This window comes from Mustelus asterias, chromosome 2 (genome assembly GCF_964213995.1).
Source record: "Mustelus asterias chromosome 2, sMusAst1.hap1.1, whole genome shotgun sequence".
Taxonomy (NCBI): Eukaryota; Metazoa; Chordata; class Chondrichthyes; order Carcharhiniformes; family Triakidae; genus Mustelus; species Mustelus asterias.
In genome coordinates this window covers 78,218,882-78,234,844 of record NC_135802.1, presented here as the reverse complement: position 1 = coordinate 78,234,844, position 15,963 = coordinate 78,218,882, and the positions used below count along the sequence as shown (strand labels likewise).

General features: G+C 49.4%; 1 protein-coding gene across 1 annotated transcript in view; it reads right to left on the bottom strand.

The window, feature by feature from the left end:
- Positions 1 to 12,437, bottom strand: part of LOC144504280 (actinia tenebrosa protease inhibitors-like) — a 56,194-nt gene extending 43,757 nt beyond the window's left edge. The window contains exons 1-3 of the mRNA XM_078229382.1: positions 12,365 to 12,437; positions 8,562 to 8,711; positions 618 to 794 (exon numbers count right to left, since the gene is read on the bottom strand). Of these exons, the coding sequence (XP_078085508.1) occupies positions 618 to 794; positions 8,562 to 8,711; positions 12,365 to 12,437 (400 nt within the window). The remainder of the gene's footprint in view (positions 1 to 617; positions 795 to 8,561; positions 8,712 to 12,364) is intronic.
- Between the last annotated feature and the right edge of the window lie 3,526 nt (positions 12,438 to 15,963).

Here is a 15,963-nt window from a genome sequence, read left to right as displayed (position 1 = left end):
GGGCACCCATTCTCGGTGGCTGTCAAATTGACGGCTGCGCTGAACCTTTATGCCACTGGCTCCTTCCAGACCCCCAGCGGAGATGGATGTGGCATTTCCCAGTTATTTGCGCCCATTGTGCAAATGTAAAATTCAGTCCTTAAAATCTGGGCATCATCAATACAGGTGGAGCTGGAAGCAGATTCCCATTTAGAATCATTCCTAATGAAAGGATGGGAATTGACAAATTTGAAATCATTCTTGGATATGTGAATTCAGAATCAAAATGTAAAGCTCGTTTTCAGAAAATATTAAAGCAGTATCATTAGATATAAACCTGTCAACAGAACGAACTGACAGAATATTTTGAAGAATTTTTTAAAAGGCAGAAAGATCAGATTGACAGAAATCCATTTCACACGGGAATTAACACAATTATATATTTTGTTTCCTGAATTGATAGTTTGAAAAAACCAATTGGACAGTTCAGGTTTTCAGCTGTTCAAAATCTATTTAAACAGTTCCAATAAACAGGAACTCTTCCCCTCCCTGTCACATTTTCTCTTTCTCAAATGAACATGTCCTGTTGACAAAGCTGCACATTACTGAACAGGAAAATTATTACAACAGAAACTTACATTCAGCTGGTTCACATTTCTTTTTGCACTCTCGAAGAGTTCCAAAGTTGTTTGCATTCCCTCCACAGCCACCGTATATAAATTTCTCACACGACTTGGTGAATTGATTGTAATAAAAATGTTTGAAAGATGCTTTACAATGCCCTGTACGTTTTGGCAGTTTGCAAATATCATGATCTAGAAAAATACAAAGTGTTGCCTGTGACATAATGCAACTCAGCAGTGTGGAGGAATACTCTCCACTTAACTGAATGAATAGAACTCCAAAAAATCTGTATACTATCAAAGCAAATCTCTTGATTGGCACCCTATCGATCAGATTAAATATTTACTCATTCCAACCCAGCCACACAGTCTTAGCAGTGTATACCATCTCCAAGATAAACTGAGGCAACTCATGAGGTTCCATTGCCAACAATTTTCAAGCCGTCTCCGTCTACCACTTTGAACATAGGTTCCTAAAATATGATTCATGACTTGATATCTTGCAGGTTGAAAAGAGACTGTTAGAGCATGGATTTCAAGTATCTAACTGAATTGGTTTATTCTAGTTTGATTTATTTACATACAGCAACAAATCACAACACGAGGATACTGTTGGACTACCCTCTATCCTGAAATGTCACAGAGGGCGGTATTTTACCATCGCGTTGTGCCCATTTTCGGGCGTGAAAATTTGGTAAAGTCAGGTGTGAGGTGAGTAGCGTAATCTAGAACATAAGAACATAAGAAATAGGAGCAGGAGTAGGCCATCTAGCCCCTCGAGCCTGCCCCGCCATTCAATAAGATCATGGCTGATCTGACGTGGATCAGTACCACTTACCCGCCTGATCCCCATAACCCTTAATTCCCTTACCGATCAGGAATCCATCCATCCGCGCTTTAAACATATTCAGCGAGGTAGCCTCCACCACCTCAGTGGGCAGAGAATTCCAGAGATTCACCACCCTCTGGGAGAAGAAGTTCCTCCTCAACTCTGTCTTAAACCGACCCCCCTTTATTTTGAGGCTGTGTCCTCTAGTTTTAACTTCCTTACTAAGTGGAAAGAATCTCTCTGCCTCCACCCTATCCAGCCCCCGCATTATCTTATAAGTCTCCATAAGATCCCCCCTCATCCTTCTAAACTCCAACGAGTACAAACCCAATCTCCTCAGCCTCTCCTCATAATCCAAACCCCTCATCTCCGGTATCAACCTGGTGAACCTTCTCTGCACTCCCTCCAATGCCAATATATCCTTCCTCATATAAGGGGACCAATACTGCACACAGTATTCCAGCTGCGGCCTCACCAATGCCCTGTACAGGTGCATCAAGACATCCCTGCTTTTATATTCTATCCCCCTCGCAATATAGGCCAACATCCCATTTGCCTTCTTGATCACCTGCTGTACCTGCAGACTGGGCTTTTGCGTCTCATGCACAAGGACCCCCAGGTCCCTTTGCACGGTAGCATGTTTTAATTTGTTTCCATTGAGATAGTAATCCCATTTGTTATTATTTCCTCCAAAGTGTATAACCTCGCATTTATCAACGTTATACTCCATTTGCCATATCCTCGCCCACTCACTCAGCCTGTCCAAATCTCTCTGCAGATCTTCTCCGTCCTCCACACGATTCACTTTTCCACTTATCTTTGTGTCGTCTGCAAACTTCGTTACCCTACACTCCGTCCCCTCCTCAAGATCATCTATATAAATGGTAAATAGTTGCGGCCCGAGTACCGATCCCTGCGGCACGCCACTAGTTACCTTCCTCCAACCGGAAAAACACCCATTTATTCCGACTCTTTGCTTCCTGTCGGATAGCCAGTCCCCAATCCACTTTAACACACTACCCCCAACTCCGTGTGCCCTAATCTTCTTCAGCAGCCTTTTATGGGGCACCTTATCAAACGCCTTTTGGAAATCCAAAAACACCGCATCCACCGGTTCTCCTCCATCAACCACCCTAGTCACATCTTCATAAAAATCCAACATGTTCGTCAAGCACGACTTTCCCCTCATGAATCCATGCTGCGTCTGATTGATCGAACCATTTCTATCCAGATGCCCTGCTATCTCCTCTTTAATAATGGATTCCAGCATTTTCCCTACTACAGACGTTAAGCTGACCGGCCTACAGTTACCCGCCTTTTGTCTCCTTCCTTTTTTAAACAGCCGCTTAACATTAGCCGTTTTCCAATCAACTGGCACTACCCCAGAATGCAACGAGTTTTGATAAATAATCACTAACGCATCCACTATTACCTCTGACATTTCTTTCAATACCCTGGGATGCATTCCATCCGGACCCGGGGACTTGTCCACCTTCAGTCCCATTAGTCTACCCAGCACTGCCTCTCTGGTAACATTAATTGTATTAAGTATTTTGCCTGCTGCCAACCCTCTATCGTTAATATTTGGCAAACTATTTGTGTCCTCCACCGTGAAGACCGACACAAAAAACTTATTTAAAGACTCGGCCATATCCTCATTTCCCACTATTAACTCCCCCCTCTCGTCCTCCAAGGGTCCAACATTCACTCTAGCCACTCTATTCCTTTTTATATATTTATAAAAACTTTTACTATCATTTTTTATATTAATTGCTAGCCTAGCTTCATAGTCTATCCTTCCTTTCTTTATCGCTTTCTTAGTCTCTCTTTGTTGTTTCTTAAATTTTTCCCAATCACTTGTTTCTCCACTATTTTTGGCCACTCTGTACGCAGCTGTTTTTATTTTAATACTCTCCTTTATTTCCTTCGTTATCTGTGCCCATTTCAACACCAGTTCGCACTTTACCAAGGCCAAAAATTCAGCACGATTGGGAATCCGCCCAAAATGGGCGTGACATCAATTTAAATAATTCTGTTTGTATTTCAATCCACTTAACGAACTGCATGCCCCATTTTACCAGCATATCTGCCTTTATCCCTGCGTTTGCCCAATCCTGATCGGTCTGGAACAGACATGCTCTATAAAAATACATTCCCACACTCCATCAGTGAGTGTTAGTGAGGAGGTAAGTGCCTACCATCAGCTGGCTCTGTGCTGCTCACAGGGGGTCCTTTAGTGGCTACCATTTTGTGTTTCGAGGGTTAGGGCTCTGTGAGTGTGTGTGTGGGGGGTGGGGGCTGTTGCTCAACACTGTGTCTGATGTCTGATTTGCAGCATGAACCTGGGCCTCAGCACTGACCTCGGGTACAAGGGATGATGCTGGGTCCTAGTGCACATAGCATTCATCTAGCTGGGGTATGCACTGGAACCCCTTTGAAATGGCAGTGCCGCAGCCTCAGGACTTGTAAAACAGCAGTGCCTGTGCTCACTACTGCATGAGTTCTGGGTGTGTGTTTCATTCGGGATGGATGTGGGGGTCTGTGTTGCTGGGGGATGGGGGGTACTGTGTTCCTGGGGGATGGGGGACAGTGTTGCTGGGGGATGGGGGGCTGTATTGCTGGGGAATGGGGGGGCTGTGTTGCTGGGGGATAGGGGCTGTGTTGCTGGATGTTGGGGTCTAGTGTGGCTGGGGGATGGGGGACAGTGTAGCTGGGGGATGGAGGGCTGTGTTGCTGGGGGGATGGGGGGCTGTTATCCTGGGGGATGGGGGGATTGTGTTGCTGGGGGATGGGGGGCTGTGTTGCTGGGGATGGGGGGCTGTGTTGCTGGGGGGCTGTGTTGCGGGGGATGGGGGGCTGTGTTGCTGGGGATGGGGGGCTGTGTTGTTGGGGGATGGGGGGCTGTTTTGTTGGGGGATGGGGGGCTGTGTTGCCGGAGGATGGGGGGGCTGTGTTGCCGGGGGATGGGGGGCTGTGTTGTTGGGGATGGGGGGGCTGTGTTGCTGGGGATGGGGGGGCTGTGTTGTTGGGGGATGGGGGGCTGTTTTGTTGGGGGATGGGGGGCTGTGTTGCCGGAGGATGGGGGGGCTGTGTTGCCGGGGGATGGGGGGCTGTGTTGTTGGGGGATGGGGGGCTGTGTTGCCGGAGGATGGGGGGCTCTGTTGCTGGGGGATCGGGGGGCTGTGTTGCTGGGGGATGGGGGGGCTGTGTTGCTGGTGGATGGGGGGGCTGTGTTGCTGGGGGATGGGGGGCTGTGTTGCTGGGGGATGGGGGGCTCTGTTGCTGGGGGATGGGGGGCTGTGTTGCTGGGGAGATGGGGGGCTGTGTTGCTGGGGGATGGGGGGGCTGTGTTGCTGGGGGATAGGGGGCTGTGTTGCTGGGGGATGGGGGGGCTCTGTTGCTGGGGGATGGGGGGCTGTGTTGCTGGGGGATGGGGGACAGTGTTGCTGGGGGATGGGGGGCTGTGTTGCTGGGGGATTGGGAGGATGTGTTGCTGGGGGATAGGGGGCTGTGTTGCCGGGGGGATGGGGGGGCTGTGTTGCTGGGGGATGGGGGACAGTGTTGCTGGGGGATGGGGGGCTGTGTTGCTGGGGGATGGGGGACAGTGTTGCTGGGGGATGGGGGGCTGTGTTGCTGGGGGATTGGGAGGCTGTGTTGCTGGGGGATAGGGGGCTGTGTTGCCGGGGGGATGGGGGGGCTGTGTTGCTGGGGGATGGGGGACAGTGTTGCTGGGGGATGGGGGGCTGTGTTGCTGGGGGATTGGGAGGCTGTGTTGCTGGGGGGATGGGGGGCTGTGTTGCTGGGGGATGGGGGGCTGTGTTGCTGGGGGATGGGGGGCTCTGTTGCTGGGGGATGGGGGGCTGTGTTGCTGGGGGATGGGGGGCTGTGTTGCCGGAGGATGGGGGGCTCTGTTGCTGGAGGATCAGGAGGCTGTGTTGCTGGGGGATGGGGGTCTGTGTTGTTGGGGGATGGGGGGCTGTGTTGCTGGGGGGATGGGGGGCTGTCTTGCCGGGGGGATGGGGGGCTGTCTTGCCGGGGGGATGGGGGGGCTGTGTTGCTGGGGGATGGGGGGGCTGTGTTGCTGGGGGATGGGGGGCTGTGTTGCTGGGGGATAGGGGGCTGTGTTGCCGGGGGGATGTGGGGGCTGAGTTGCTGGGGGATGGGGGGCTGTGTTGCTGGGGGATAGGGGGCTGTGTTGCTGGGGGGATGGGGGGCTTTGTTTCTGGGGGTTCTATGTTGGGGGGGGATGGGCAGTCTGGGCAGTGTGTGTTGCTGGGCGAGCGACACACAGCATTCCTTAATTTCAACATGTGTCTCTCCTGTTCTCCAAATCCCCCACCCCTTCAGATTGACGAGATGGCTTTTGCGATGCAACTCATTGATTTTGCTGTTCTTTGGGTTGCTGCTGGAGCTGAGGAGGAGGAGCAGGAGGATGAATTGTGGGCAGAGAAGGCCCGGGCCTCACCACTGACAGGAGCAGAGGGAGACGGCCGCCAGAGGCAGGAAGTGGCTGCCATTCGCCCAGAGCGGGGGCGCAGGAGAAGGAGGGAGCGGAGACCCCGCACTTTGAACAAATGTCGGAAACCGTGTGCCGACTACGCTCTGTCTTCAAAAGGAGACAGTGCAACACCTGTGTCACTTGTTGCAGGACCTGGCGCCTTGGGGCTGGGGGTGGGGTGGGGGGGGGGCGGTGGGGGGGGGGGTGGGGGTGGGGGGGTGGGGGAGGGTGGGGGTTGGGGGGTGGGGTGGTGGGGGTGGTGGGGGGTGGTGGGGGGGTGGGGGGTGGTGGGGGGGTGGGGGGTGGTGGGGGGTGGTGGGGGGGTGGGGGGTGGTGGGGGGGTGGGGGTGGGCGGGGGGTGGGGGGGTGGGGGGGTGGGTGGGGGGTGGGGGGGGGCGGGGGCTGGGGGGCACCCACTCTCGGTGGCTGTCAAATTGACGACCGCTCTGAACCTTTATGCCACTGGCTCCTTCCAGACCCCCAGCGGAGATGGATGTGGCATTTCTCAGTTATTTGCGCCCATTGTGCAAATGTAAAATTCAGTCCTTAAAATCTGGGCATCATCAATACAGGTGGAGCTGGAAGCAGATTCCCGTTTAGAATCATTCCTAATGAAAGGATGGGAATTGACAAATTTGAAATCATTCTTGGATATGTGAATTCAGAATCAAAGGGCCCTATTTTACCATTGCGTCTGGGCGCGAAAACGTGGTAAAGCTGGGTGTGAGGCCATTAACGCGATCCGCACCCACATCCGCGCAGATTGCCACTTTACTAAAACCCGGGAATGGCGGGGATCCACTTCGTGCCCAAAACGGGCGCAACGACGATTTAAATGCATTTGCATGCATTTGAATTGAATTAGTGAACTGCCCGCCCAACTTTATCAGCATTTCCCCCTTTACCACCGCGTTTGCCAATCCGGAACTGCGCCGTAATGGACCTGCTAAATAAAAGTCTGAATCGGGCGCTCCAGCTTCTGAAAGGCGCATTCCGAGCTTCCAACGGCTCTCTGACTCAGATCAGTGGTGGGGGGGGAGGTGGGAGGCGGGTCAGATCATTCTCTGGTTGCGGGGGGAGGAGGGGAGTGAGGTCAGATCGTTGTCTGGCTGCGGGGGGGGGGGGGGGAGGGGGAGGTGGGTCAGATGTATCTCTGGGGGGCGGCGAAAGGGCCGACCGTTGTCTGGTCGGGGGAGGGGGGGGAGGGCTGATCATTGTCTGGTGGTGGGGGGGAGGGCAGATCGGTGTCTGGTGGGGAGGGAGGAGGACGCGGGTCAGATGTTCCTCTGGAGGGAAGGGAGAGTGAGGCCAGACCATTCTCTGGCCGGGGGGAGTGAAGCCAGTTCATTGTCGGCAGGGGGAGTGAGGCCAGATTGTCATATGGTGGGGGAGGGGGTGAGGCCAGACCATTCTCTGGGGGGGCTGGGGAGTGAGGCCAGGTCATTGTCTGGGGGGAGGAGGAGCGAGGCGGGTAAGATGTATCTCGGGGGTGGAGGCCCGATCGCTCACTGGTGGGGGGGCAGATGGATCTCTGGTGGGGGCGGGCAGATGGATCTCTGGTGGGGGGGCAGGGGGGTCCGCTGCCACTCTGCGGGCGATCGGTGGGGAAGGGAGGGTGGAGGGGTGGCGATCGGTCTGGGTAGTGGGAGGGTGGATAAGGGTGACAGTGATGTGTGTGGGTAGTGGGGGTGTGGATAAGGGGGACAGTGATGTGTGTGGGTAGTGGGGGGGTGGATAAGGGGGACAGTGATGTGTGTGGGTAGTGGGGGGGTGGATAAGAGGGACAGTGATGTGTGTGGGCAGTGGGGGGGGTGGATAAGGGGGACAGTGATGTGTGTGGGCAGTGGGGGGGTGGTTAAGGGGGACAGTGATGTGTGTGGGCAGTGGGGGGGTGGTTAAGGGGGACAGTGATGTGTGTGGGCAGTGGGGGGTTGGATAAGGGGGACAGTGATGTGTGTGGGCAGTGGGGGGGTGGTTAAGGGGGACAGTGATGTGTGTGGGTGGCCATCACTCCCATTTATCGCTCCCGGGCCGCTTTCTCCACTTTCTGCGGCCCGGGAGCGATCTGACACGGGCGCGCTTTTTCAAATTTTTTTCTAACCGCGCATGTGCAGTTCAGAGCTCCGATCTTTTCGGCTGCACTAAGCACCGCCCACAGCGCGAATGGGACTGGAGATGGCTGAGTGTGTATGGGGGCGCCTGAAAGCAGATTTCTAAGTCAGATCTGCATTCCGCCCAGATTCAGCACTTAGAATGAAAATGGTAAAATCGGGCCCAAAATGTAAAGCTCATTTTCAGAAAATATTAAAGCAGTATCATTAGATATAAACTTGTCAACAGAACGAACTGGCAGAATATTGTGAGGATATGTTTTAAAAGCCAGAACGACCAGATTGACAGAAATCTATTTAGCACAGGAACTAACACAATTTTATATTTTGTTCCCTGAATTGATAGTTTGAAAAAGCCAATTGGACAGTTCAGGTTTTCAGCTGTTCAAACTCTATTTAAACAGTTCCAATAAACAGGAACTCTTCCCCTCCCTGTCATATTTTCTCTTTCTCAAATGAACATGTCCTGTTGACAAAGCTGCACATTACTGAACAGGAAAATTATTGAAACACAGACTTACGTTCAGCTGGTTCACATTTCCTTTTGCACTCTGTAAGAGTTCCAAAGTTGTTTGCATTCCCTCCACAGCCGCCGTATATAAATTTCTCACATGACTCGGTGAATTGATTATAACAATAAATTTCAAAATATCCTCTACATTTCCCTGGATCTTTTGGCAGTTTGCAGATATCATGATCGAGAAAAATACAAAATGTTGCATGTAACAGAATGCAACTCAGCAGTGTGGAGGAATACTCTCCACTTCACTGAATGAACATAAGTCCAAAAAATCTGCATACTATCAAAGCAAATCACTTGATTGGCACCCTATCAATTAGTTAAAATTTTACTCCTTCCACCACAGCCACGCAGTGTTAGCAGTGTGTGCCATCTACAAGATACACTGAGGCAACTCATGAGGTTCCAATACCTGCACTTTTCAAGTTGTCTACCTCTACCACCTCGAACATAGGTTTCTAAAATATGACTCATGACTGTGATATCCTGCAGGTCGAAAAGAGACTATTGGACTTTGCATTTCAAGCATCTAACTTGACTGGTTTATTCTGGTTTGATTTATTTACATACACCAACAATCACAACATGAGGATATTATTGCACTCCTCCCTCCTTCTTGAAATGTCACAGAGGGCGATATTTTATCATCACGTTGTGCCTGTTTTTGGATACAAAGATTTGGTAAAGTTGGGTGTGAGGTGAGTAGCACAATCCGTGCCCATTTTAGCGCCAGTTCGCGCTTTACCAAAGTTAAAATATTGGCATGATCGGGAACCCACCCAAAACGGGTGCAATGTCAATTTAAATAATTCTGCCTGTATTTCAATCCACTTAACCAGTTACCACGCTCCACTTTACCAGCACGTCTGCCTTTACCATCACGTTCGCCAAATCCTGATCGGTCTGGAACAGACATGCTCTATAAAAATCCATTCCCACACTCCATCAGTGAGTGTTAGTGAGGAGGTAAGTGCCTACCATCAGCTGGCTCTGTGCTGCTCATAGGGAGTCCTTTCGTGGGCTGTGTTGTGGGTGATGGGGGGGCTGTGTTGCCAGGGGATGGGGCTGTTTTGCTGGGGGATGGAGAGCTGTATTTCTGGGGATGGAGGTCTGTGTTGCCAGGGGATGGGGGGCTGTGTTGCTGGGGGATGGGGGTCTGTGTTATTGGGGGATGGGGGCTGTGTTGCTGGGGGATGGGGGGTTGTGTTGGGGCTGATGGGGGGCTATGTTATTGGGGGATGGGGATTTGTGTTGTTGGGGGATGGGGAGGTTATGTTGCTGGTGGAGGGGGGGCTGTGTTTCTGGGGGATGGGGGGGCTGTGCTGCTGGGAGATGGGGGGCTGTGTTTCTGAGGGATGGGGGGACGTGTTGCTGTGGGATGGTGGGGCTGTGTTGCTGGGGGATGGGGGGACTGTGTTGCTGGGGGATGGGGTTGTGTTGCTGGGGGATGGGGCGTGTGTTGCTGGGGGGGTCTGTATCGGGGGGGATGGGCTGCAAATACATTTAAATCGTCGGGCCGCCCGATTCAGGCGCGCGCCAGACCCGTGCCCGAATCGGATGTCGGTAAAGCCGCGATCTGCTCGGAATCGGGTGCAGATCGCCGTATAGGCCCGACGCCCAACTTTACCGTGATTTCACACCCGAAAACGGGCGCAAAGTTTTGGTAAAATCAGGCCCTCGGTCTCTGACTTGGATCTGAATGGTTTCAGATACAATTTATGTTGAAACAACTATTGGTAATATATTCCAATCCCAACTATCCAATTCATCGCAATCATTTTATTCCTTCCAACTCCCTTCTTCTTCATGAACGCCTGAAGAAAACCTGGTCTATATGTACAAACCTCACCTTTCCACCACCAGACATCTGGACAAAATATGTGCAAAGATCACATATTTTCACAACTCTTTCTGGTAACTATTTCAACCAATTAAGATGATGTTCTTTCATCTTAATCATCTGGTTAGCCTTTGGAGTTTTGTCTCACTCTCCCCCAATCATGACTCTTTTCTCCTGGATTGTATCCCTTCTGCAGACAATGTTGATTGTGGCTTGAGCAATGAAAACCTTGTTCTCGGCTGCCATCGATGGAATAATTTAGCTGGTGTTTTAATAGTCGGATGTGAGGTGTGTTGTGACAAATAAACAAAAGTATTGCCAGTTTCTGATGTAATGACAATTGCCATTTCTTCCAATTTGTTCTGAGTCTTCGCTTTACAAGAGCACGCTTCACAATTTATACTGTGTGCTCTGCTGCTCGGAAGTTTCTAATTAGTTAGTAACCTACATAACAGAATACCTTTCGACACTGACAAGGTTACCAATAAAGAGTTAAATGATCCTTGAAACAAAGTTACTAAGCTAATGAGACGAATCGTTTACACATATATGGACGCAGCAAGAGAATTAAACAAGTAATTATGATTTTAAAACATATATATTGATATTTTAAATGTATTTTAAGTATGGTATGAATCATTGCTCACTTCAGCAGAAGGCAGGTTACTGGAAGGGATGATGGTAAAGGCGAATAGTTCAGAACCAAAGGACTGGGAACCCCATAGTCAGCGAGCTTCATATCAGAAAGTATCTGGTGAGGGAACAGATCTTGCAACTTAATGAGTAGTCTCATTCATTGCCTAGACTCAGAATAAAGATGTGTCTGGATGCAGGATCACGTGTTCATACAGGATGACCCTTGTAGCAAGCGTCTAGGGTAACCAGAAAACCAGGAAGTGACTTTAGCCAAGATGGGAGTTAGTATATGGATTAAATGGACAAATGAAATATTTTACTGGATGGTAGAATGCAACAGGCTGAGGTGAATGTCAGAGATTATTATTGATGTGTGTACACTATATGTAATTGATTTTAAACTAATGTAAGGCAGGAATGACTGATCAAAAAACTATAATTGATCTGTTTTTGATTGTAAATATTTGATGAATCAGAGAGGTTCTGTCGCTCTATCCCTGAGCTGTTTAACCCTTTTGGCGATCTCCAAGCAGGAGCTTGTTGTGCTTTTGTTAAATAAATGTTACATCTTTATACAGAGATATCTGCCTCATGAGTTCTGTGTTGCCTATGGTTAAAGATGTCCAAGAATGTGTAGGTTAGGCGGATTAGCCATGGTAAATGTACAGGCTTATGGGGATAGGCCTGGGCGATGGTGGACCTGGGTAAAAGGCTCTTTCAGAGAGTCGGTGCAGATTGATGGGCTGAATGGCCTCCTTCAGCACTGGAGGGATTCTGTGGTTCTATGGTAACACCATCACTTGAATATTCCACACCAAACCACTTGCAACAATACCTGACTTCGGTCTCCATTCATTAACTGTCACTGGGTCAATAACCTGAACTCTCTAACAGCACTGTAGGGCTACCTGTACCACATGGGCTGCAGTGGTTTAAGAAGGTGGCTCACAAGCTCTGCCTCAAGGGCAATTAGGGATGGGCAACAAATGCTGGTCTTCCAGCAATACCACATCGAGGAATGGTGAAAACAAATAAGGAACACTCCACATTTTTTCCATTATTCATTTCTGTTGCTTTACCAGCAAATCGGACAGTAAATTCTAACCCTGGAGCAGCCGATCTCTGCTGTTAACACAGGAAGTTGTGATAAACCTGACTACTCAGCTCAGATTCAATTCCAAGACTTGTTAATTTGAGCCCTGGCTTTGTCCCTCAAGGCCGTTCACAACTATTTTTCTGCAAGATGGCAAATGTTTTTAATCCTTGCTATTTAAAACTGATGAAAATAATCTCGATTTCCACAAATTAGACTATTTTGAGACGATTACCTGTCTGCACAATGCCAAACTGTGGAGCCAGCAGCAAGATGCTGCAGATCACAGTGAAAAGCTGCAACTCCATGATGCTGACAGAGTGAGTGAGTTGTGTTGTTTCGCTGTCGATTCCTCGTTGTCACTCGTGACTTCAGTCTGCACTGGGTCAGCGGAATCAAGTGGATTCTTCACTGTCTGATTGAAGCTCGAACCTGGTACATTTATAGAGCGGGTGTTCCAGCCACTGCACTCAGCCTGGCTCAGAGATGTGCCAATGTGACTCATACTGGAAAACCAAAGGTACCAACTTTAACTATGTTAACATTTTCTCAAACCATAATAAAGTGCAGTCAATGATGCAGATAACTTTCACAAATTTTAATGTCCCTGAGACAAGTTTTATATCAGTCCAAAGTAATTTGGTCTAAATAGAAACCTTTGTTCTGTGCAGTTATGTAACCCATGGTCTGGATAGCTTTACTCTTCAGACATCTTAAGCATTTTCTGAATATGCATATTCCATAATTATGGAAATAAGAAAGCAAGCGGTTGCATAGATGATGTGAATTAAGCTATAGAAATACACAAGATTCCTGTGTTTGTATTGGATTATAAATAGAAAGGAATCTAACACTACAAAGTACCATTTGGATGAATTGATTTAAAATGGGTTCTTGGATATTTTTTAATATAAGCGTCAATGTTCCAAAGCTTTAAACACAAGTGGGTAGAAATTGATCTCGGGTGGGTCTGTGCAGCAAAAGGAATCAGTTACATGTTAGACTCAGTGCCCAATATTCAGTCTCACTGCAGTCTATGGAAGTGAAGATCAGACCACGTGTAGAGAAAGCGATGGATCTGATGTCACTTGTCTTGCAGTATGATCAGAAACAAATTTCCACCTCATTGTGGTGGAGGTGATAACTGTGTTAATAGCTGCAGATTTCACACAACAAGCATCACATACCATTGTCAAAGATGAGCTTCGGGTTTAATATTAGAGTTGGATCATTTATGTCACTTGGAGAGTAATAAGGAAGCACCTTTCACAGGAAGAGCTGTGGAAATATGGAGCAATCTCCCTCAAAACTTCTGGATACCAGGTCAAGTCAATTGGAAAAATCTACGATTGTTAGATTTATTCTGAGTAAATGTATCAAGGAATACAGAACAATGATGATGAAATGAAATTCAAATTGTGATCAGCCATGGTTAAAAGTTATATGGTGAAAGTATGAAACATATTGCCAAGGATACAGTGGAGATGAATAGTGTGGGAAAATTCAGATTGCGGTATTGGGGTGAAAGGAACAATTGATTGGTAAGAAATAAATGTAGAAGAGTAATATTCAAATATAACACCTCTGCTCAAGCTGGATAAAGGCGAACCTGTAGATGAACTGTATTTGCAATTTCAAAAGACATTTGATGAGGTGCCACACAAGGAGATTCTGTGCAAGATGAGTGTGTACGGTGTTGGGGTGTTATATTCACAAATATCCAGAACTGGTTAACTCCAGGAAACAGAGTTGAGATCAATTGGTCATTTCCTGGTTGGAAAATACAAGTAGCAGAGTACCGCAGGGCTCAGTCCTGGGATTTCAACTATTTAATGTGGAATATAATGTGGAAAAATGTGAGGTTGTCCACGTTGGCAGGAAGAATATAATAGCAGAGTATTAATTAACTGGAGAGAGACTGCAGAATCCTGCAGCGGCGCCTGGATGTCCTTGTACATGAATTATAATACGTCAGCTTACTGGTACAGTAAGTAATGAAGAATTCAATGGAAACTGGTTTTTACCACAAGAGGAACGGTGTAGATATGTAGATAAGTTTTGCTCCAACTGTACAGGGTGTTGGTGAGGCCACACTTGAGGCAGAATCGTGTGAAGCTGCTGGGAGTTGGGAGTGAAGTGGACACAGGCACTTCATTGTGCGGGAGGCCGAAAGACAACTTCCCAACGGCGGGATGAAACTATGAAATAAAGTTGTTGTTGGATTGATGGTGAATTGAGCTTCCTGGTTGCAAATGTCCAAACTCATTTTCAATACATTTGTCTGTCAAACAACTGCATTCAAAGAAAGGCAACCTCACCATAATTAAGTGCGCTTTTGTATTTAATTGTCCAGTAAATGACAAACATGTCCCTTTAGATTCATGATTGCTCAAGCACTGGGGGCTATTTTACCATTTTTATTCTAAGTGCTGAATCTGGGCGTAATTCAGATCCGACTTGGAAACCTGTTCTCAGGCGCTCGCATATGCACTTAGCCTGAAAAAAATCACAAGTCTGAATTGTGCTGTGGGCGGGGCTTGTTGCGCCCAAAACATTGCTGCTCCAATCGGAGCCTTCAACTGCGCATGCGCAGTAAAAGAAATTGAAAAGCGCTCCCCTGCCACATCGCTTCCGGACCAGTTAATGCCTCCCCTTAGCCCCCCACAGACATTGCCCAACCCCCACAACATTACTGACACACGTATCCCCCCACCCCCCCCATCACCCAGACAGATCGTGGCCCCCTCTCCCCTTCCCCCCCATTGACCTCAGGCAGAGTGGCCGCGGACCTCCCCTTCCCCCTCATTCATCTCAGACAGAGTGATCCACCCTTCCCCCTCCACCCTACAGATCTCAGGCAGAGTGATCCCCCTCACCCCACCTCGGACCCTCCCGCACAAGGCCCCCATCTCCTCCGGACTCCGATGGCTTTGTGACACCTCCCTCTCTCTCCCCTGTCCCCAATCATTGAGGCACTGATTACCACCCGCACCCCCCTCCCCATCAGCACACCTGCAAATGCTCACTTGCCTTCCCCTCAATGCTAACAAGCAAACTGCATGGAACTTGCTGGAATGTTCTGCCAAACTGCCTGCAGCTGATCTGCCCTAACGAGGGGCAGCTCCATTAAAAACTCAAGAATGGACAGGCAGGCAGGCATTCCTGCACAAAATGTGCACACGACCAGCCCCCCGATTCTCTGAAGGTGACCTGGGGAGGCTGCTGGATGCAGCAGAGGTGAGGCGGGACACCCTCTTCCCCCCAGGAAGACACAGACCCAGAGGTTCTGATGGCAATACGGCCTGGGAGGAAGTCGCCGCCTCGGTCGGTACCATGGCACTGGCCCCCCGCGAACCAGGAAGCAGTGCTAGAAAAAAGTCAATGACCTCATCCATGCAGCAAGTGTATGTGCTGAACCCCATTTTGCATGTTCCCCCAAATCCCCCCCAGATCCTCCCATCCCCAGCACCCTGCATGCTTCCAGCTCCTGACCCCCAAGCACCTCCTTCCTTTCCCCCCAATGAGCCCCACTGTGTTTGACCCCTAAGGGTCACCACCTGATACTCTGCAGGAGTCACGCCACCATTTCTTTCATGGCTCCTTCTGTCTCCACAGAAGAAGACCGAGCACAACACCCGTGAGAGGGTGAAGACAGGGGTGGTGAGCCAGACCTCCGGGTCCTCACCCCCTTTGAGCAGCTGACGCTGGAGCTCTCCAGAGAAGGGGAGATCCAGGCTGTCAGTGACAGCATGGTTGGGCTGCCATCAAGATTTGAGTACCTGTCATTCCTCCACTCTCTTTGAGGCAACTTCTCGGGAGCACGAGTTTCGGGTG